This window comes from Bos javanicus, chromosome 2 (assembly GCF_032452875.1).
Source record: "Bos javanicus breed banteng chromosome 2, ARS-OSU_banteng_1.0, whole genome shotgun sequence".
Classification (NCBI taxonomy): domain Eukaryota; kingdom Metazoa; phylum Chordata; class Mammalia; order Artiodactyla; family Bovidae; genus Bos; species Bos javanicus.
In genome coordinates, this window is record NC_083869.1 from 133,575,115 (window position 1) to 133,596,029 (window position 20,915).

Genomic DNA, 20,915 nt, shown 5'->3' on the forward strand with positions numbered 1-20,915 from the left:
TGTGCCTCTCCAGTCACCTGTGGACACCAGTGTCTAATTGTCTGTCCACCCAAAATTGCACTGTGTCAGTTATTCTTATCATTATTTAAGTGGATTTTGTAAGTAACTGTAGTGTTTTGGTAGGATTTTGTTTGGTCATTTATCCAGCTGTCTCGTGAGAAGTAGATGATCTGAAGGCACCATGCATATTGCACTATCATTTTCCACCTCCAGGGCACATGAGAACGTGTATTAACTATCACACCCATGCCTTAGATGCCATACATGGTTGTGAGCTCCCGTGGGTCATGAGCTTTGGGATCTTTTTGGTTACTGTTAGTTCAGGGTCTGAGTTAGTACTGGAGTTTCCCCCGAGGCAACAGAGCTCCATCACCTATTCCGGTAGGAATTGGTGTCACTGCCCTGTCTGAGAGGTGGTAGAGACAGACCCAGCCCACAGGAGCTACTGCTGGGAACCCTGCCGTTTAAATGCCAGCCCGATAGGCGACCCCAGCCACCGTATCGTATCTCCCTCCAGAAACTTCGCCTTCCTGTGTCCTTCAGGAGGAGTGTCTGCTGACGGTGACACGGCCCCTCCGCCCTTCTTAGGATATTTCTCTCCCGCTTGTCCCCACCCCTTCACTGTCCGGTGGCCTCATGGACTTCGGCTTCTCTTGTCAGGTACTGCTGAAATTGTTCAGTTACTGCGTGAAGGTGAAAGTCAACCGGCAACAGCTGGTCAAGCTGGAGATGAACACTCTGAACGTCATGCTGGGGACTCTCAACCTGGTAAGGAGTGTTGGCTGCAAGAGCTGAGGAGTGTGCAGGGCTGGGGGAAGGCAGCTCACCTCTGCCCTCAGATGAAGCGGGTTTGTGACCTTTGCAAACCTCTCATCTGTCTGACTGATGGGCACAGAGGCTTGAATTATGCAAGCTGCCCCTTATCCCCCTGCTGGCTCACCCCTGCTGCTGCCACAGCACACGAGAGCATCCTTGTTTCTTTCCTGAACTCAGAAGCAGGAGGCAGTCCCTGCAGCAGTCCTGACTGCACCCCAGTGGGAAATGGGTGCCACTCACCTCTGGGCGACCAGAAACAGATCACACACACACACGCACTCACGGCGACCAGAGAGAGGCCAAAATGTTTCCACTGTCCTCAAAAACCCACACGCTGTCTCTCTCTCCACGCATGCCCATGCACGCGCACCACACACACACACAGCAACACATGCACACACACACGCGTAGACACACACACATGCAGCAACACACCCAAACACAACGCACACACCCACACACACACGCAGACACACGCAGCAACACACACACGCAGCGACACACACGTGCGTGCTGTGTGTGCAGATTGCTGGGAACACGAGGTCGTGAGGGCGCCCTGGAGGAGGAGGCCGCGTTAGCAGTGTGTGGGCGCGGCCGCCGCCTCCGTGTGACTGGCACCTCCTGCAGGCACTGGTGGCCGAGCAGGAGAGCAAGGACAGCGGTGGTGCCGCGGTGGCCGAGCAGGTGCTGAGCATCATGGAGATCATCCTGGACGAGTCCAACGCTGAGCCCCTGAGCGAGGACAAGGTGGGTGTGGCCGGCCTGTGCATCCACAGGCACCGTCTTGTCGCCAGCCACTGGCTTACTTGGGTCTAGCTGTGTCAGCCAGGAATGATCGAACCTTCTCAGCTGGTAGGAATGGCAACCATTCCTGATGGTGATGTCATTGCATCAAAGCCTGAAATCCACAAATTCAGAGGAAACAAAGCGGCTGGTCCAGCTCACAGACGGGGGCCTTAGTGCAGCCCCTCATTTCACAGCTGAGGATGCTCCAAGCCTAGAGGAATGAAGTGAGCCGTTTGGTATCATATAGTTGGTATCTTACTGTATAGTTAGATGCCTAGAACTCAGGTCTCCAGCTCCCAGTTCAGTTTCTCTCCACTTGGTGCCCCTGTGTATTCCTGTGGTCTTGTTGGTGCTGATTTTTGGCTAGAGATATGACCAAATGAATACCAGGGAGCCTACACTGTCTTGGGGAGGGGAAGGCCTGTGTTGTATTTTGACCACCTGTATGGGTATATTTGACACTAAGAATAGAACCAGCGCCGAAACTTAGAAACTGATCTTTGAGGTGGAGCTCCCACTGCTGATTGTCCCCAGGAAGTGCTGAGACACTGCTCTTCTGAGGCTACTTCTGGTGGCTCTGATGGAAGTGGATAACCTTTCAGGGCCGGTTGTTGGCTGCAGCCAAAGTCCCGGCCGTATTAACAGGACTTCCATCCTTTCTTCTTGTAGGGCAACCTCCTCCTGACGGGTGACAAGGATCAGCTCGTGATGCTCTTGGACCAGATCAACAGCGCCTTTGTCCGCTCCAGCCCCAGTGTGCTCCAGGGCCTGCTGCGCATCATCCCGTACCTGTCCTTCGGGGAGGTGGAGAAGATGCAGACCTTGGTGGAGCGCTTCAAGCCCTACTGCAGCTTTGACAAGTATGTGGCTCAGACTCAGACAGCTAACTGAGAGTCACCGTGAAAGCCCTGAACCAGTTCTGGGAGACTACGGAGGAATCACCTGAGTTTCTATTAGATTTTTGTGTACCAGTCTGGCCTTTTAGGGGATTGGTCTAACTGGGGAGGCAGAAAGTGAAAATATATTGTGTTAAAGCAGCAGTTGGTGAGGCAGAGAAGGCGAGCTGGTTGGAGGGACTCAGGTGTGCAAAAGCAGAAAATGCGAGAGAAGGTTGGGAATTTGGGGAACGTGGCAGAGAAGAGGGACTATGGCAGGAGGCAGGTGGGAAGGGTCTTCTGTTAGGCTCAGGAGTCGGTACTCTAGGACTTTGAGGCTTGTGAGCCAGGAGAATGACACGATCAGCTCTTGTTGCTCCTTTCACACTCTCAGGGTCTTTGCTCTTTCGTCCAGGTATGATGAAGATCACAGTGGCGATGATAAGGTCTTCCTGGACTGCTTCTGTAAAATTGCAGCTGGCATCAAGAACAACAGCAACGGGCATCAGCTGAAGGATCTGATTCTGCAGAAGGGAATCACCCAGAGTGCCCTGGACTACATGAAGAAGCACATCCCCAGCGCCAAGAAGTAAGCAGCGCCGCCCTCCTTCCCTCTTCCTGCTTCCTTCTCTTCTTCACCGTCTGGGCATCCCTCAGCCTTCCTTGGGGTCGCCCTCCCCTCTGGAAACTGTCCAGGCGACCATGCAGCCCTTGGGGCTGTGGGAAAGGGTGGCAGTTTGTTGGCTTCTGTTTCAAGCACTCATTTCTCTTTTAAAGACTTACTTGTTTGGCTGTGCTGGGATTAGCTGCAGTGCGCAAGATCTTTAGTTGCTGCATGTGGGATGTAGTTCCCTGACCAGGGGTCAAACCTGGGCCCCCTGCTTGGGAAGCTCAGAGTCTTAGCCAGTGGCCCATCAGGGAAGGCCCTCAGGTCTTCCTTCTCCCTGGTTTCTCAGCTGAGCTGGGTGGTCCGCTGTGACTCTACGGTGCGCTGGAAGGTGCGGTCGCGTCTAAACAAGCCAGGACCACCGGCCGGTTCTAGGTGGCCTTTGCCTCTCTGGCCTGCTCATAAGCCTCTCTTTGCTTTGCAGTCTGGATGCTGACATCTGGAAAAAGTTTTTGTCTCGCCCAGCCCTGCCGTTCATCTTGAGGCTTCTTCGGGGGCTAGCCATCCAGCACCCTGCCACCCAGGTGAGTGACCAGCATGCACGGGGGCCTTTCTCTGGAGCAGGACACGTCATGTGAGGGAACCACACCCTCTCTGCTCTTCTCCCACGACTGAGTGAAGGTGACCACCTCAATTAGCCTTGAGCTGGAAACTGCCCTAGTGTATAAGAGTCCCAGAGTAGACGGACTCTCAGAAGTCACCTGGTTGATCTCTCGGTGTGCAGAGAGGATTAAGTTACACTTGTGTTTTCCTCATTCAGTTCATTCTTATGTGGGGCTTCGTTACCTCACGGCTCAGCTGAGCAGCATTTGTGAGGGTGTGGCTGGCCAGGGAGGTGAAAGCTGCCTTCTGGCCACAGTCCCTGGGACATTTGTAACACCATCACCGCCAGCTTCTGCTCTGTGCAGGCAGCTGAAAACCCGGTTTGCAGGGGGGCCCACCCTGTGCGCCGTGTTGCTCATTCCTGATAGTCACTGGGTCGAGATATCTGTTACCCTCACGAATAGTAATTGACCCAGACAGGTGGCCAGTCTGGATTACTTTGTTTTAATTAACCTATTATTTTGAGATAACTAGATTCAGATGCAGTTGTTGAGAAATGTTACAGAGACGTCGTGTGTCACCTTCACTTAGCTTCTCTCAGTACTGCATCTTGCAAAACTGTAGTAAATCATCATAGCCCGGCCGTCGGCACCCACGCCGTCAAGCTTCAGGACCGCTCCATCACCACAGGGCTCCCTCCTGTGGTCCCTCACAGCCGCATCTGCCTCTCCGGGCAGCCGCTGACCTGGCCTCCATCTCCCTAGATCTGGCCTGTCTAGGATGCTGAGCACAAAGTGGAATTAAGTGGCGTGTGACTTTGGCCTTTCTCAGTCAGCGTACTGTCTGGCGTCCACCCTGACTGCCGTGGGTGCCAGTGGTTTGTTGCTTCTCGTTGCTGAGTAGTCCCCGGTGGGGATGCCCTGTGGCCTGTTTAACCGTCACCAGCTAAAGGGCATCTGGGTCGTTGATTGTGAATCGAGTGGACTAACTTCACGTGCAGGATTCTGTGTGAACACGTGCTCATTTCTCTGGGTCGAGTGCCCAAGACTGCGGTTGCATTGGCTTGTGTAGTGGTCGCGTTACTTTGTTTTACAAGAAGCTGCCAGGCTGCTGTCTGGAGGGGCTGCGCTGCTCCACCCTCCCCTTGGCAGAATCTGAGCGACCCTGCCTTATCCATCCTCGCCCGCATTTGGGGGTGCCAGCGTTCTTCGTTTCAGCCGTGCCGATAGATGGAGGGTGGTCTCGTGGTTTAATCTGTGTTTCTCTGGCGGCTGATGACGCTCGTTGCGCATCTTTCCGTATCCCTCCTCTGTCTTCAGCGACAAGCGTTGCTGTATTTCTTGCCCCATTTCTAGTAGTAGCATGTTTTTGACGTTGGGTTTTGAGAGTCCTCAGGGCTGCCTTTTTTGTTGTTGTTTCCACATTCTCATTTAGTGATGTTTTCTGAAAACTCATTCTAAAAATGTGTTTAGCTGGCCACAATAAAGATCTTCCATATGTCTCGCTCAAATAGCTGTTGTTTTCAACTTTTTTTCAGTTCAGTAGTTATAGTCATAATCAGTGCATCTTTATGGGTAATTCTTCCTGCATAATGGTTTTCACTATTTTCCCCCCGTCTTTGTAGCATCGTTATTTTGAATGTGGATAAATCAAGGGACAGAATTGTAATTTGACCAGTGGCAACACATTGACTTGAGAACTCTGGTCAGTGGGTTCCAGGCTTATTCTTAGTTACTAATTGGGTTCTTTTTTAAAATAAGGCTTCATGTAGGTAGATGCTTGGCATTCCTGCTCCCGACCACTCACTCTTTCACCACGAGTGTGTGTAGTGCCCGTCACGCACCTGAGCTGTGCTAGGCTGAAGCAACGCTGGTGAGTGAAACAGTCCCCGTGTGAGTCCTCCAGAGCTCGCTCTCTGGTGGAAGATAGGGCTCAGGACATAGGGTATCAGAGCACGGGGTACATATGCAGTGTGGAAGGGGTCAAAGGAAAGGGGATTTCTAAGAGGAGAATATGGTGCCTGCAAAGGCTCAGAGGTGAGAGAGCTAGAAACATTCGAGGAACTGAGAGCAGTTCCAGTTGGGGGAGGCCTGGCAAGAGTTGGTGCTGGAGACATCAGTGCGGGTCCACATCACGTTCCCCAAGGAGAGCAGTGTGTGGTGTCTTCCAAGGGTGGTGCCCCTGGCTATTCCCTGGAGGATGAATTGTGGGACGGTGACATGGGATGCGGGAAGGACAGTTTATTAGAATCTGGGTGAGAGCCCCTGGTGGCTGAACTCCAGTTAGTGAGGTGGACAGTGAATGGATTCCACAGAGATCTCGGGGGTGGAGTAAACGGGGTTTGGAGATTTAGTGCTCATGGGCAGTGAAGAAGCTGGGTGAATCAAGAACTCTGCTCAGTGTCTGGACTGAGCGACAGGAGGTGCCACTGAAAGAGATGAGAACTCGGGGGTTTGGAAGTGAGTGAAGGGAGGCAGTCCGTGATACTCGATTATTAGTGTGTGGTCTGTCCTCCTGACCAGAGTGTGAGCTTCGGGCGGGCAGGGGCATCACGTGCATGGGTGTGCATGCACACTTGGACAGTAAGCACCCCGCACGCACCGTTCAGTCGGCCGTTCAGCTATGAGTTCAGCGTTCAGAGTTGTTGAGACGTGAGCTACCGTGTCGTTGTGCTGAAGAACAAAGTGGACATGTACGTACCTGCTGTGAAGCTCGATTGACGAGCTAGTGACTCAAGTTGATGCTGAACTTTAAGGTCACAGGCTGACTCCGATTTCGATTGAGTGTCGGCTCTGCAGTGATCGGTGACCTGGGATGTGCAAGGCCTCGCGGCCGGCAGGCCCACCCCCCTCAGCGGGCGGTGCGCTCACACCTGCAGGTGGCGGGCTGCTGCCATGCAGCGGCTGCCAGCGCTTTTAAGCACGGGGTCTTCTGGTTTGTATTCGTTTCTTTCTAAGCTCTTTCTCTTTCCTACTCCCACGTGTGCTTGTGAGTCTGGAATACTCCAGTTGAGAAAACGCCCGTGCTCCTGGGCTTGGAGGGCCTGGGGGCCCCAGATGCAGCACGCAGCACAGCCCCTGTCGGTGTCGGGGGCCAGCCCTCCTCGGTGCGGTCACTGAGTTCACCACTGAGGCCTTATCAGGCGCCGCTTCTCTGGAGCGTCTGACCTGAGCCCCGTTCACGTTCACTGTGCTGGGTGCTCTACCTGATTCAGTCATCACAGCGACCCTGGCCTGCCCCCGTTTTATAGCCGGGGGTATTGAGGACTGCAGAGCGTGGTGACTACTCGGGTCAGTGGCAGAGTCTAACCTCCATTTGTCCAAATCTCTCGAAGTGTAAAATCAAAGGATCCGATCGAAACCAAGCAGATGACGTGAGACTGTGCACATTGTTTTTGTTTTCTTCCAACCTGGAAGCTCCTGAGAAGAACACGTGCCCGTGCACTTGGTGGCCTGCAGCTCTCTGGTCCTTTCTTGGCAGGTTCTGATTGGAACCGACTCCATCACAAACCTGCATAAACTGGAGCAGGTGTCCAGCGACGAGGGCATTGGGACCCTGGCTGAGAACCTGCTGGAGGCGCTGCGGGAGCACCCCGACGTGAACAAGAAGATCGACGCAGCCCGCAGGGAGACCCGGGCCGAGAAGAAGCGCATGGCCATGGCCATGCGGCAGAAAGCGCTGGGCACGCTGGGCATGACGGTACCACCTGCCCGGGGCCCCTGCCTGTTGACAGGGGGGTTTAGGAGCTGGGGTCGGGCATGTGAAGATGCAGGCTGGGAGGTGGGTGGGGGGTGGGGTGTGAGGCGCCGTGCCCGACGCTTTGCTTAGAGATGTGACTGTCACTGCTCTGCTCTGCGCTGCAGAGGTCAAAACGGCTCAGATTTACAGAGACTTTAGAAATGGTGATGGCTCTTGTAAGATTTTGTTTAAGCCCCTCATGTGTGTCTGTGAGGTTGACATTACGCCCATTGTTCAGATGAACTAGTTGGGGCTGAGAGGTGCAGTAAGCAGGCCAGGGCACATAGCTAATACGTGGCTGGCAGGCATTTGAACCCAGGTCTGTGTGACACAGGGGGCTCTGGGCTCTCTTCACTGCCCACCTTGGAAGAGGCCACAATCCTGTGAGACCGAACTCTGTGTCAGCAGATTTAAAACTCTCATGGGAACAGTAAATGAATCGTGTGCTGCAGCCCTCAGCAGCCGAGGCCTGGGCTTGCTGGCACAAGGAGGGGGACCTTACTGGTGGCAGGTGGCCACTGGCCGGGGTTCCAGCCAGATGGTTTCCTCTGCTTCAGTGGTTCCTGTAGGGAGAGAAGAGCAGGCGGATCTGGGTCTGCACCCTCATTAGAAGCCAACTGAAGAGGTTTCCTTTCAGCGCAACCGTCCTTTCCCCATATGTAGAGGGTCAGCGTGTGCCTGCGTGTCCTGGGCCCGCGGGGAGGGTGGGTAGCAGCCCCATCTGACCCGACCCCTGGGCCCCCCTTGCAGACCAACGAGAAGGGCCAGGTGGTGACGAAGACGGCACTGCTGAAGCAGATGGAGGAGCTGATCGAGGAGCCGGGCCTCACGTGCTGCATCTGCAGGGAGGGCTACAAGTTCCAGGTGCGCTGCCGGGCCCCGCCGGGGCTCACGTCCGAGGGCCAGCCGTCCTCTTCAGAGGCGGCAGGTAGACTGATCTGAACAGTCGCAGCAGCAGCAACTGCCGCTCATTGAGTCAGGCCCTGTGCCCAGAGCCTTTATGTCAGCTGAGTAACTTTATCTTTAAACGTGTAATGAAGAGCCCTCATCTGTGGATGAGAAAACAGTACCCGTAGCAAAGGCAGAGTTCTAGGCCAGTTCAGAGCCGGGGCTGTTAAAAGACACCATGCTGCCCCCGTTCAGGTAACCTGGCGAGAAGGGCAGGACCTCAGCTTTTTCGGCGCCACCGGACTCGCTTTACCACCTGGGAGCAGAGCAGCAGGCGGCCAGTTTGCTGCCCTGAGGCCTCAGGGGCGCCCTTTTCCTCTCCAGCTCGAGTTGACTTCCTCGCTCCTCAGCCTGCTGACTGGCAGGCGGCTGGGGCTCAAGGCCTGTAAGTCCCGAGGTGACACAGGCTCCTTGGGGCTTTCTGGTCAGTTTTGAAAAACAAGCGACTTAACAAGAAGCTGCTTTTTTCTTCATTTTCAGATGAATGCAGCAGAAAGAAAAGGACAGTTCAATCTTGCATTCCTGCCCCTCTGTCTGCGCAGCACCCACCTTATTTTGGTTGCTCCCCACAACCCTCATTTTACCGGGGCTGTGCCCCGCCAAGTGCTGAACCAAGTGGCTGCAGGGCTCACTGTCCCGTACTCGTGAACACAGCCCCTCGTAGGCATACAGCCCCCAGGGTTCCCTCTGCTCTGCTTCCCGTCCTCCCAGAGCCTGCTGTGGTGCTCCTCCTCACCTGCCTTCCTCCCAGAGCCTGCCGTGGCACTGCTCCTCACCTGTCCTCCTCTTCCCTCGTCTTTGCAGCCCACCAAGGTCCTGGGCATCTACACCTTCACCAAGCGGGTGGCCCTGGAAGAGATGGAGAGCAAGCCCCGGAAGCAGCAGGGCTACAGCACCGTGTCCCACTTCAACATCGTGCATTACGACTGCCACCTGGCGGCCGTCAGGTGGGCCTGCTTCCTGCAGCGTGGCCCCCACAGGCCTCCCCCGGCGTGTACTTCTTTCCCAGACCTGGGGGGCGGCAGGGAGCAGGCAGCTTGCGGGAGGCCCTGGCCTGGGAGGGGTTGGGGATGCCAGCCCTGAAGTTTTAATTGTGTTCCTTAGGTTTTGGGAAGTAGGGTGTCCTGCCTTCAGCCATGTAGGTCCCAGAACCATTCCTGGGAAAATGCACTTGACTTTTGGCCCAGGGTTGGTGAGAGCAGCCTTGCCTACTGGAGGCTGTGGGGCCGGCGTTTACCATCTCGTAGTTAGAAGCGGCTGCTCCTCTGTAGAGTCAGTAGTCACTTGTCCCTGCTCTCCTCCCAATCCAGGCTGGCTCGAGGCCGGGAAGAGTGGGAAAGCGCGGCCCTACAGAACGCCAACACCAAGTGCAACGGGCTCCTTCCGGTCTGGGGGCCCCACGTCCCCGAGTCAGCTTTTGCCACCTGCCTGGCGAGGTGAGCGTGGGGCGTGGTGGAAAAGAGGAGGTCGGACCTCCCTGGTGGCCCAGTGCTTAGGGCCTGTGCTTTCACTGCAAGGGCTCAGGTTCAGTCCCTGGCTGGGGTACACAGGTCCCCCACGCTGTGTGGTGTGGGCAAAGAAAGGTGGAGGGGGGTTCCCCGGAGGCAGAGGAAGATCAGCCATCGGCTCAGCCCCGTCATCGGAGACCCACGTCCATCCTCACTTGCTCACGGGAGCCGCCTGGAGCAGGAGTGAGTCTGCTGAGAGAAGCCTGCACCCTCAGCACTTGGGCCCCGGGAGGAATCTCTGGTTTTCTGCTGCCTGCCCTTCTTTCCTGATCTTAGGACTCAAGACACAGGACCCCTGACTTGATCCTCGAGGCCAGAATTTCCCAGAGTTGACTTCCGTTCCTCTGAGGTTTAAATAATGAAAATAGCTTAACGGCTCGGGGAACATTGGTCTCCTTTCAAAGCTGCCCTTGTCCTAAAATCCAGAGTGGAGCAGTGGAGCCCTCTTTGAGGTCCTCATCCCCTACCGATGCCTAGGACAGTGGTGCGCGTCCTGAGTCCTGCCGTTGAGCTCAGGGATCTGGTCCTTGGCAGGGATGACGATGCAGGTCACACTAGACCACGTTGAGCTTTTCACCGTGTGTCAGAAACGAGGCCCAGGGTGAATCGGGCAGAGCCCGTGGAGATGGTGACGCATATTGATGTAGAAAAGCCTTTTTTCTTTTTTATGGAGGTTGAATAGATGATTCTCATGGATAGATCACCTTGGCAGAGTGGATAAGTCCTACTTTTCTTCTTCCGAAATGTAGTTCCAGTTGTCACAATACGTTCTATGACGTTAGTCTATCAAGGAGTGGGTCCCCAGACCAGTGCGTTCTCATCAGAGCTCGCAGAACATCTCATTTAGCGAGAGCAGAAATGAGAGGGTGCCGTGCTCGTCCCCAGCCCTGCCCCGTCCTCCACTCTCCCTGTCGCTGCCTGTCTGTGGGTGTAACCTTCGCACCCATCTGGCCGGCGGGGGCCCTGCCTTCCCAGCGGGTCTTCGCCGTGAAGCTGGCTTCCACTTCGCCATCTGTCCCCTTCTCCCAGGCACAACACTTACCTCCAGGAGTGCACGGGCCAGCGGGAGCCCACGTACCAGCTCAACATCCACGACATCAAGCTGCTCTTCCTGCGCTTCGCCATGGAGCAGTCCTTCAGCGCGGACACGGGCGGGGGCGGCCGGGAGAGCAACATCCACCTGATCCCCTACATCGTGCACACCGTGCTCTACGTGCTGAACACGTGCGTACCCGCCCGGGCCCCGCGCGCCGCTGTCTGTTCCAGAGCAAGCGCTGGACCCCGGGCGGCATTTACTGAAGTAGGAACGTTTGCCTTTTTGGAGTCACTCAGGATGAAGCGGTAGACGCTTCCTTTTCCAGAGCAGTCTCATCTCCCTCCGAGGGCTGCATCCTAGGACTGACCTTGGGCCAGAGCGGGAGCAGGGAGCGGGAGAGGCCAAACCATCGAAGCTTCTGCTTCAGCATAGCCCCAGCTTGCAAGACTGTTCCCTCGGGTCAGGGCCAAAACAGACCGGCTGTTCCCGGTGAGGTGTCATGGCTGGAGGGCGTGGCAGGACCGAGGGCCTGGTATCCGTAAGTGCAGACTGGACTTGCTGTCCGCGCTTCCTCTCCAGTGAGTGAGGCTCTGGTGGCTGTGAGGGGGAGGGCGGCTGAGGAGGAAGATGGCCCAGAAAACAGCCCAGGTACCCTCACCTGTGTGTACACTGGGGGCGGTTAGGTGTCCCTGAGAGGGCGGAGAGTAGTCAGTCGTTCTGCCTCGCTTTAAAAAGCCAGCTGAAAGATGGAAAGTGCTTAGCTCCTTGATTTGATTGAAATGGTTTTACGCCTTCTAGTGAGAGTCTCCCGTCCGTGGGGCAGGTGCCGACAGGTGGAGAGGCTGAGTCCAGCCCACCCGAGGCAGCTGCACTCAGTTCAGGCAACAGAGCGATCATTCTCTTACCCTTCCTGGTCTTCAGCAGAGTGATTTTCTCCTTCCCTCCCGTTTCCCCATGAGGTAGAAGGCCGCTCTGGAGATGGCAGTCTTCATTGTTAGAGAGGCGCTGGCGGGTCTCCACCCATCATGACCTCACCCGCTCAGCTGTTTAGACCAAGGAAACAGCCTGCGTTGTTGACAGCCTGAGCATTCCCATCGCCCTCGCGGTGCCTCAGGCCTGAGCAGCGCTCCCTGCCCCGGCCGTGGACCTCTAAGGGGCCCTTGTGTCTTCTTGGCAGCCATGAGGTGGCAGGGGCTGCCCTGTTCTCTGGGGAGCGAAGCGGGCCTGGAGAGGCCGTGTGCTTTGCCTGGCGGAACAGAGCCCATGGCCTCAGGCGTCTCTGCGTCTCCCATGCCAGACGCGCATAACTCAGCTCCGGCCCCTTAGCTGGGGCGGCATGGCCTCCCGTTGTCTCAGTCCCCAAGGGCTGAGCCGGCAGCCGCACCGAGAGGCCCCGCCTCCTTCCTTCAGCGGCTCACGGCCTGTGAGCTTGGTCACGGGGGCTGGTTGAGCAGGGCTCACGGCCTTTGTATGTGAGGGCGAGTGTGTCACACGCACCGTGGGCCAGCGGAGTTGAGTGCGTCCTGCGATGGCACGAAGCTTCTGGTTCCTGATTCTGAGTCTGGCGGCCCCTCCTGCCCCACTGCATCCCACCCGTGGAGCAGGAGAGGGCGTACTGTCCCTGTGCCCCCCACCCCCCACCCAGCAGTGTCCGCAGCGCCATCCGCAGGCCTGGTGGCCTGGCGTGCGTGCCCACTTGTGTTGCGTTTTTACTTCCCTCCAGAGAGTTAGGCCAGGGCGGCAAGCACTCTGGGTCTGAGAGCGCCATCCCGGTCTTAAGGGGAGAGTGGCCTCCCAGGGCCCACCCAGGGGCTTGCGGAAGCTTCCTGGCCAAGAGAGTGGGGATCCACGCTGGGGAGGCCGGGCCAGGCAGCCTGGTCGGAGCCCGGTCCCTCCCTTAACACGAGGTGGTAGCTGTCCCCCTGGGTTGCTGCGAGGATCGAACGCGATAACCTTAGCACACACCCGGCGGTGAAGTATGGTCACCGTTGTTACTGCAGTTCAGACGGGCGCGAGAACGAGAGGTAGGGCTCGCTGGAAGAATCTAGTCTAATGAAGGAGACAGGACAGGAGAGCCTTAAGAGAGCGAACCAGAAAGGCCTAGGAGAGACACCGGGGGCAAATGCCGTGTGGACAGTTAGCGTACTGAGACTCGTGGGGTTGGGGGCTGTGGGCCGTGGGCTCAGTCAGAGACTCCAAACCAGTGACTTGAATCACATCACCTCATCCCCCAGGCCTTCAGATACCCTGATAAAGCGGTGCTGGCTGTCACGTTCCAGGGTCATTAGAACACTGAGATGGTGGAGGGTTTGTGAAAGTGCTGGTCACGTGCATATTGGAGTTGTGTGGAGCTGGACTGGGCGTGGGCAAGGAGGATACTGCCAAGCAGGACTTGGGGGGCGGGCTGCTCCGCTTGGAGAGGGGCGGGAGGGGCCGCCCGTTCAGGAAGCTTCCCAGCGGGAAGCCGAGCACACCCTCACCCCTCTTGCGGCTCGGGCCTGTGTCTGCCCTGCTCTCAGGGTGACCCCTTTCTTCCAGAACCCGAGCAACATCCCGAGAGGAGAAGAACCTCCAGGGCTTTCTGGAGCAGCCCAAGGAGAAGTGGGTGGAGAGTGCCTTCGAAGTGGACGGGCCCCACTATTTCACGGTCCTGGCCCTGCACGTCCTGCCCCCGGAGAAGTGGCGAGCCGTCCGTGTGGAGATCCTGCGGAGGCTGCTGGTGACCTCCCAGGCTCGGGCAGTCTCTCCAGGTGGAGCCACCAGGTTGGTATTTGCTTCGGGAAGCATCTGCTTGGGAGGTTGTTGCCTGGGCTCTGAAACCCACTCTGCAGGACTGGCTGAATGTCGGGTGCTGAGAGGAGGCCGCTCGTCAGCCTTTGGTTGACCCTCACCCCGCTCAGACTGTCTCACCGAGAGTCTCGGCCTGATGGCGGACAGATGCCGGCTGCCTCTGGGGCAGGTGTTCAGCCTCTAGAAGTGGAGCTGGGCTCACCTCTGGGAAATACCTCAGGGAGGAAGCCACCTAGGCACCGCGTGAAGCCTCTCAGGAGAAGAATTCGGGCCGGCAGGTGGCTGGGACAGGCAGTCCGGTTTTCCGAATCTTGCTAGTCCCGGCTTAAACTAGCCAAGCCTCAGGGCTGTGCTCGGGAACTTCTTTTCTGACACTGAACGTGGCATCTCTCTCCTTGCTCACGTTCCTCTCCCGTCTGCCCCGCGTTCCATGAGCCTGTCCCCTGTCTCTGCTATTGGACACCTCCCGAAGAAGGGGGGCATCTCAGGAAGGAAGCGGTCTTCATTTTCATGACCCTGTGTTGTGATCTGGGTCATCAGGGAGGTGTCTTGAGGGAAACACCTGCAAATGATAACATGGATTGTTGGGCCTGCATGGATTGCCGCACTCCAGGTGGGCCCCGTCACGCGGCTCTCGGCCTGGGGTGGCCCCAGCCATCTGCATTCTCAGGCTGCAGAGTAGGGTGTGGGTTGGTGGCTTGCTTCTGCCCCTTGAGGGAAACCTGCTTCGCTGTGGGGAGTGCCTAGGGTTCAAGGGGACATTTCCAACAGGGGCACAGAGGAGGAGCTTTAGGCCCCAGTGGTGACAAGCCAAGTGGAAACACCCGTGGGCCTGCATTTCGCACCTGGTGTCTCCACTCCGTCAGCTCGTTTATCACGCCGGTAGTTGTGGGCACCTGCTGGCCCAGAGAGCAGGTTGGAGCTCTGCTGGTGGATCCCCCTGCCCCCATTCCAGACCAAGCACTTCCCAGGGTTTCCCAAGAGCCTGAAGCATTATTAGTTAGCTTGTTTTATTGTTGTCGAAGGATAGCTCAGGAATCAGCCCGTAGCTCACTCCTAGGAATCAGAAAGTTAGACATGGGAGGTACTGAGTTGTGGATGAGCAGAGTTGGCCTGCGTCCACAGCGCAGAGCGGCTGCTCACTGGGCGCGGGGCCTCGGTGACAGGTGTGAAACCCGTGCCCACAGGAGCTGTGCGGCGTTCACTTAGGAGACTGGAATTCATTACTGTCCCGGGCAGTTCAGGAAAAGCCGATCTGGTCACAGCTTAATTAGGAGATCCAGCGTGAGCTGGCCCGTGAGCTGCCGTTTTCTCTGCAGCAGTTTGGTCACCTTCACTGATGACCCTTAAGTAATTAAGTCAGGCAGGGCCACCCCGGATTCCTGCCACCAAAGCATAAGAGCAGCGCAGGCAGGGCGTGGGGGTGTGAGCGGGGCGGCGGGGCAGTGGGACTCCAACGAGGAGGGCGCGCGAGCGGCCCCTGGAGGGCGGGGCAGTGCTGCCCAGCGGCTTCCTGCTGAGTCCATTGTGGGGGAAGGTGGCAGATACACGGAATCTGGGAATTTGCATAAAGTTGCTTTCTCCTGCGGGTTTCACATTCAGGAAAGAGTCTTCTGCGAGGAACTTGCCAGCATTTAAGCCTGGGACGTTCCTAGACGTCCGTCAGAGCCTCCCTGTTGCCGCCTGCCAGCACGCAGACCTGCAGGGAGAGAGCTCCCGCCCTGCCTCCAGGCCCACCCCGCAGCAGGCCTCCCTTTAGACCACGTGTGTGCACGCGCTGTGGGAGGGGAGGAGGCGGGCGCTCTGGAGAGGCTGGGGGCGGCGGGGTACAGGTAGCATGCTTTAGCAAGCGGCGCCGTCCCCGTTGTCCTTTTACTTTGGTTAAGAGCTTAAACGTTTACTGAGTGCAGGTGTGGATGGCTTGTCCTGTGCTCAGTCCCTTCACTCGAGGCCCATACGGACAGTGTGCTTTTAGCCTCTTAAATGAATGACGTCTGTGCTTGTCTTAGAGTCTCGTGTTTATAAACACCTGTGCTGTGCGTGCACACACATTTTAGTACCAAGTCTGGTCCCTTTGGTTGCAAGCTCTGTTTCAAGGGGTAGAATCTCCACGACAAGGGTTTCTCTAGCCTTTCCAGACAACACCTACCCTAGATCTTGGGTCGTAGAGACCGAACCCTGGCACCAGCACTTCACCCCCTGTGCGGAGAGGACTGGCCTTCCTGGCTTTCACGCTGGCTGTGCCTTCTGTAACCATTCCTGAGGCCCAGAGTGTCTGCCGAGAAGGCAGTGGAGACTGCTGCCACCAGGACCCCTGGGTATTCCTGGCCGGTCTCTAACCCTGAACTGAATCACTGGATGAGGTGACAGTGATGCAGGTCAGGAGCCCAGGGGTGTGGCGAGCAGTTCCGGGATTATGCGGGGATTTAGGAGGTGTCGGGTGTTTGCAGCTCCCGTCCCAGTCGTCACTGTTGCTCAAAACCAGCTTTCCACCAGCTTCTGTTTTTCAACACGGCACGTGGTTGATAAGTTACTGTGCGTGGCTAGTTGAGGTAAAATTCCCCTGGTGGGAACGTGAGGACCAAAGCAGATCCTTTGTTTCCTCCCGCACTTACTAGATCCCGTCAAGTTTGAGAGCGTGTGTGGGGCTGAACCCAGGGAAGCGCGGGCTCCGCCTCGTCTCCTGGGGGCAGTAGTAGCCTTTTGGCTGCCGCGCCTGTAGCTTCTCTCCCCCTCTCCCCGACTCGGCAGGGTCACGGCTGAGGTGCCATGCACGGGACATCTGGTCTTGTGGTGAATAAGCCACGGGCCCTAGTGCCTCAGGAGCTCTCGCCCCGGCTGCTTTCCTCTGAGAAGATGGCTGAGGGGGCTGGATTGAGGGGCGTGACTCCCAGGGTCCTTCCCGCTCCCGGAGCACGGGGCTTGACTCTTTTCCAGAAGATGGCTAAGGGGGCTGGATTGAGGGGCGTGACTCCCAGGGTCCTTCCCGCTCCCGGAGCACGGGGCTTGACTCTTTTCCAGGCTGACAGACAAGGCGTTGAAGGACTACTCAGCGTACCGCTCTTCCCTTCTTTTTTGGGCCCTCGTTGATCTCATTTACAACATGTTTAAGGTAAGGCGGCCCTGGGAGCGTGGCTGGGCTTGGCAGGCACGTGGACGTCCGTGTGGCAGCTCTGGCCCTGCCTTGGCCTCCGGCTCCACCAGCTCCCCCGGGAAACAGGCTGCGCCCGCCCGCCGTGGGAGGGTTTCCAGTGGCTTAGACCCTGCCGTGAGTGCATTTGTGTCCACGGCCATTCCGTCCCTGTGCCCCCGTCTGCTGCTGCTGCGGACCCTCTCCTTCAGGCGGGTGCCCCCACCCCACCCCCACAGTCACCCTTCAGTGGTCGCTCTCGTGCCTTTCTTGGAGCAAGTCCGTGGCCTTGTGTGAGCGTAACTTCTTCCAGCACAGCTTATATTAGCTTGGCCAAAAGGTTTGTTCCGTGAGATGGTGTGGAAAAACCCGAACGCACTTTTGGTCACCCTTATGATAGGGTTCCTCCTCTCTGCCTTGAGAGAGGGTTTACGGACGGCTCCTTCCATCATCTGGGAGAAACAGCTCCGTTAAAGCGTGTTGGCGAGCCCCTCTCCTGGGGACGTGCTGGTGTGGAAGGTGTGGGAGGAGAGAGTGTGTGCCTGTCGAGGCGCGTAGGTTCCCAGGACTCGAGCCTGAGCGGGGCTGCGCGAGGGGAAGCAGGGCGCATGCCCCGGGAGAACGCGGGTGTGATGGGCGGGCGCGCTCCCCCCCTCCTCGGCTGGGGCCCCGGTGACCGCCCGGTCCGTCTCCTGCTGCTTGTAGAAGGTGCCGACCAGCAACACGGAGGGAGGCTGGTCCTGCTCTCTGGCCGAGTATATCCGCCACAACGACATGCCCATCCACGAGGCCGCGGACAAGGCCCTGAAGGCCTTCCAGGAGGAGTTCATGCCGGCGGAGACCTTCTCGGAGTTCCTCGACGCCGCCGGTCAGTGTCAAGGGTTTTCATCTTCACAGACCATAGTGGGGCTGGCCGTTGCTTTCATCTTCGTACGCGGGGAGAAACAGGCGAGAACCAGCCTGTGGGTGACCAGCAGGAGGTCTGGGGGAGCTGTGTGCCTGCCAGCTCACTGGCTAACAAGATGCAGCCGTGACGTGGGGCTCCGTTCAGCCCAGGCACTGTGTCCATCGCGCACGCGCTTCCACGGTACGCAGGGCAGCCGGTGTGAGGTGGAGCTGTGGTTATCCCCATTTTACAAGGTGGGATAACCGAGGCTTTGATGATTGAACAGGTTCCCAGTGGGAATGCCTGGAAAAATCACTGAAGCCCCTTTGACTTCCGACTGTTACAGCAGTTCACAGAGTTAACATGGAGCTTGCCTGTCTTCCTCCTGCCTCTTGGGGATCCAGACATCGTGTGTCACAGCTGCCCCGGGGAGGTGTGGGCAATACCAGCTCTGCTTCCTGAGATAAATAGGGTCGAAGGAGAGCAGAGAGCGTCTCTGCTCATAGGCGCAGGGCAGCACCTCGACCTGCCGTCACACGAGGTGTCCCCAGACAGGTCCTCACCCCCTGCTGGGAAAACTGAAGTCCAGTGTTGGCTCTGGAGTACAGGTTCTGTGGGCAACAAACCTGCCATCCTAATTGCGAGCATGAAAATGTGTTTGATTTCATGACGCAGCAGGTGACAGCAGGGGGAGGGCCTTGGGCCGGTGCTGAGGAGACCCACCCGGAGTGAAGGCCCCGTGCAGGCCGTGGGCACGGCCGGCCTTTGCATGGTGGGGCTCCCAGAGCCAGAGCGCAGGGCTATGCCTGCCTCACTCCTGTGAGCTGCTTCCTTTTTTGCCTGGCATTTATAATGGGAATCTTGTCAAGTGTAAGAGAAGGAAAAACATCTCTCCACACTGCCCTGTCTAAGCGCAGGCCTCCGCCGGCATTTGCCAGGCTGTCTTCCGGGAGGGAAACGCTCAAGCGTTGGAGGGTGCTCTGTGTGAATTCCTCTCTCTGCCCGCATGAAGTTCCCCGGCCTGGGCCCGCCTTCCGGGTCAGCCGTCTGTTGCAACGGCCCCAGGGGAGCCCTGCTGGACACGCCTCTGTGGGTCTGCTGCCCCCTGAGTCGTCTGGTCATCAGGGCTTGGCACTGCTCACCTCCGTTTCTTTGTTAACTTCACTCGATGCTCTCAGGAGAGTCTTTTCAGCCTAGACACTTTACCTTGGCTGCTCTCTTTGCTTTTCATCAGGAATCAATCCTGAACGAGAGCAGGTAGCCTCGTGTCTGTGTCCTTAGGGCCCAGTGCCATGCCTGTTGTCCAGGGATCAGGGGAGCATCAACAGAATGGCAGTCTGAATGGCAGTCTGAGCCAGAGGAGGAGGGGGTGGGCACGGGAAGGAGGGGCTTCGCGTCAGCCCCGGGCAGGGAGAGCAAGGCCCGGTCAGGCGGGGCGGGAGCCTCTGCCCCTTCCACTCCGAGCGCAAGCGTTCATAGTCCCCTTTATTGCTTTGTTCAAACTGGTAGAAAATTTCAGAACATCAGACACACCCTCTTGAAACGCAAGGACAGGAGCATCTTCCAAAACCAACAAGAACTGGTGGGAGCCGCTGTCCCTCCGTTAGTGGGGCTGCTGGGAGACACCTCCGTCTGAGCGTGGCCAGGCCTGCGGGTTGACAGCCCACGTTGGTCAAACGTGAACCCTGTTTGTGAGGGACAGGCAGGGCTGTGGGGGGCCCGATGCTGTGCCTACCGTGCTTTCCTGAAGTGGCCTTGTCTGACCCCTGGCCCCTGATCTGGCGGTGGAGGGAACGGGGCTCCCCTGGCTCCCTCTGGCACCAGGCCCTAGACCCGGGCTTGGGTCCCACCCCCGAGGTCAGTGGGCTCGGCCTTTCTTGGCCCTCGGTCCCCCTGAGAGATGCTGAAGGCCGCAGACACGCTCTCCAGAGGCCCCTCCATCGTGCTCTGCGTCACAGTGGACTTGCAGGCTCCCTGCAGGGTCCAGGGACCCAGCTTTAGCGTCTCCACTCTTGGGAGATCATGAGTGCGGCGCCCCTGACCGGCGAGCGAGAGTTTGCTCGGTGACCGTCTCCCGGCGTCTCTGGGCTCCAGGGAGCAGCCGGTCGGAGCTCGTCGGAGCCCTGTGTGTTCTCCACAAGGACGCGGCCGCCGTGACTCTGGCTGGGCCATGCGTGCCACGGCTAAGCAGCCCCCGCCTGTTTTCCAGGTCTCTTGTCAGAAGTCACGGATGCAGAGAGCTTCCTGAAGGACCTGTTGAACTCAGTGCCCTGAGCCCCACGCGGAGAGCGGTCGACAGAGACGGAAGCTGCCTGCCTGCGCCCTCGGTGTCCCTCCTCCCGCGCCATCCCCTGGGGCGCCACGTCACTGCTCCCCGCTCCCTCCCTCCTCCCGGAGCGGCTTGGGGTCTTAGGCTTCCCGTTGTGTCTCGTGTGTGTGGTGCGCTAGCTCTGAAATTGTCTGTAACCCAAGCTGTCGAAGGACTTGCACATACCTGGGCGCCACGCTGTGTCCTGGCCCACTGAGCCCTGCGTGTGCACATGTTGAGAAATAAACGATTGACTTCATACCCGTCGGAAGGAAGGTGCTGTTGTGCTCGAGCCCCTCCTCAGTGACACAGGCCGAGTGCGTCTCCTTGCCTGCGTGGCCCTTGCCGGCGTCGGCAGGGAGCTCCGCGTGCGTCACGTTTGCGGCCTCTTCTTGGCTCCAAATGGAGCCTGTCTGTCCTCAGCCAGCAAGTTGGGGCACCTCGTTTGACGGCTGTGATCGTCCCTGAAATAAATGCCTTGGCTTCTCTTTCCGTTGTTTGGGCCTGAAGAGCTGAAGCCCAGAGACACGTGATTTTCTAGTCCCCGGCCGAAGGTGGGCTCTGCACAGTCGGGCGCTGGTCTTTCTGCAGCAGAGGGTGTATGGCATTCGAATTGAGAACCCTTCGGCCACGTCTCTGCAGGGTCGCCACGTTGGGAGAGGCCTGAGGCAGACTCAGGGTGATGAGGAGCCGCCCTTTATGAGCACCGTCTCTGCCAGGCGTGTGTGTGTGTGTGTGTGTGTTTATTTCTAGCCTTTTCTAGCAGCCCTGCAGGAAGGCGCTGTGAGCCCACGTCACTCGCTTAAAGCCCCCGGCCGGTTGCTGCTGCAGCGGACGCCTGTGCCTCTGAGGCCGTGTCCTGAACCGCTGTGGCAGTTGCCTCC

At 57.8% G+C, this 20,915-nt stretch overlaps 1 protein-coding gene across 5 annotated transcripts in view; it reads left to right on the forward strand.

Annotated features, from left to right (window-relative positions):
- Nucleotides 1-20,519, forward strand: part of UBR4 (ubiquitin protein ligase E3 component n-recognin 4) — a 136,845-nt gene extending 116,326 nt beyond the window's left edge. For all 5 annotated transcript variants that reach the window (XM_061395037.1, XM_061395067.1, XM_061395058.1 and 2 more), the window contains 14 exons: nucleotides 661-768; nucleotides 1,444-1,563; nucleotides 2,272-2,462; nucleotides 2,893-3,066; nucleotides 3,569-3,668; nucleotides 7,168-7,386; nucleotides 8,176-8,289; nucleotides 9,178-9,320; nucleotides 9,684-9,809; nucleotides 10,911-11,105; nucleotides 13,456-13,680; nucleotides 16,729-16,819; nucleotides 17,543-17,705; nucleotides 19,933-20,519. In XM_061395037.1, coding sequence (XP_061251021.1) covers nucleotides 661-768; nucleotides 1,444-1,563; nucleotides 2,272-2,462; nucleotides 2,893-3,066; nucleotides 3,569-3,668; nucleotides 7,168-7,386; nucleotides 8,176-8,289; nucleotides 9,178-9,320; nucleotides 9,684-9,809; nucleotides 10,911-11,105; nucleotides 13,456-13,680; nucleotides 16,729-16,819; nucleotides 17,543-17,705; nucleotides 19,933-19,997 — 2,034 coding nt within the window. In that variant the 3' untranslated portion in view covers nucleotides 19,998-20,519. The remainder of the gene's footprint in view (nucleotides 1-660; nucleotides 769-1,443; nucleotides 1,564-2,271; nucleotides 2,463-2,892; nucleotides 3,067-3,568; nucleotides 3,669-7,167; nucleotides 7,387-8,175; nucleotides 8,290-9,177; nucleotides 9,321-9,683; nucleotides 9,810-10,910; nucleotides 11,106-13,455; nucleotides 13,681-16,728; nucleotides 16,820-17,542; nucleotides 17,706-19,932) is intronic.
- Nucleotides 20,520-20,915: the final 396 nt, after the last annotated feature.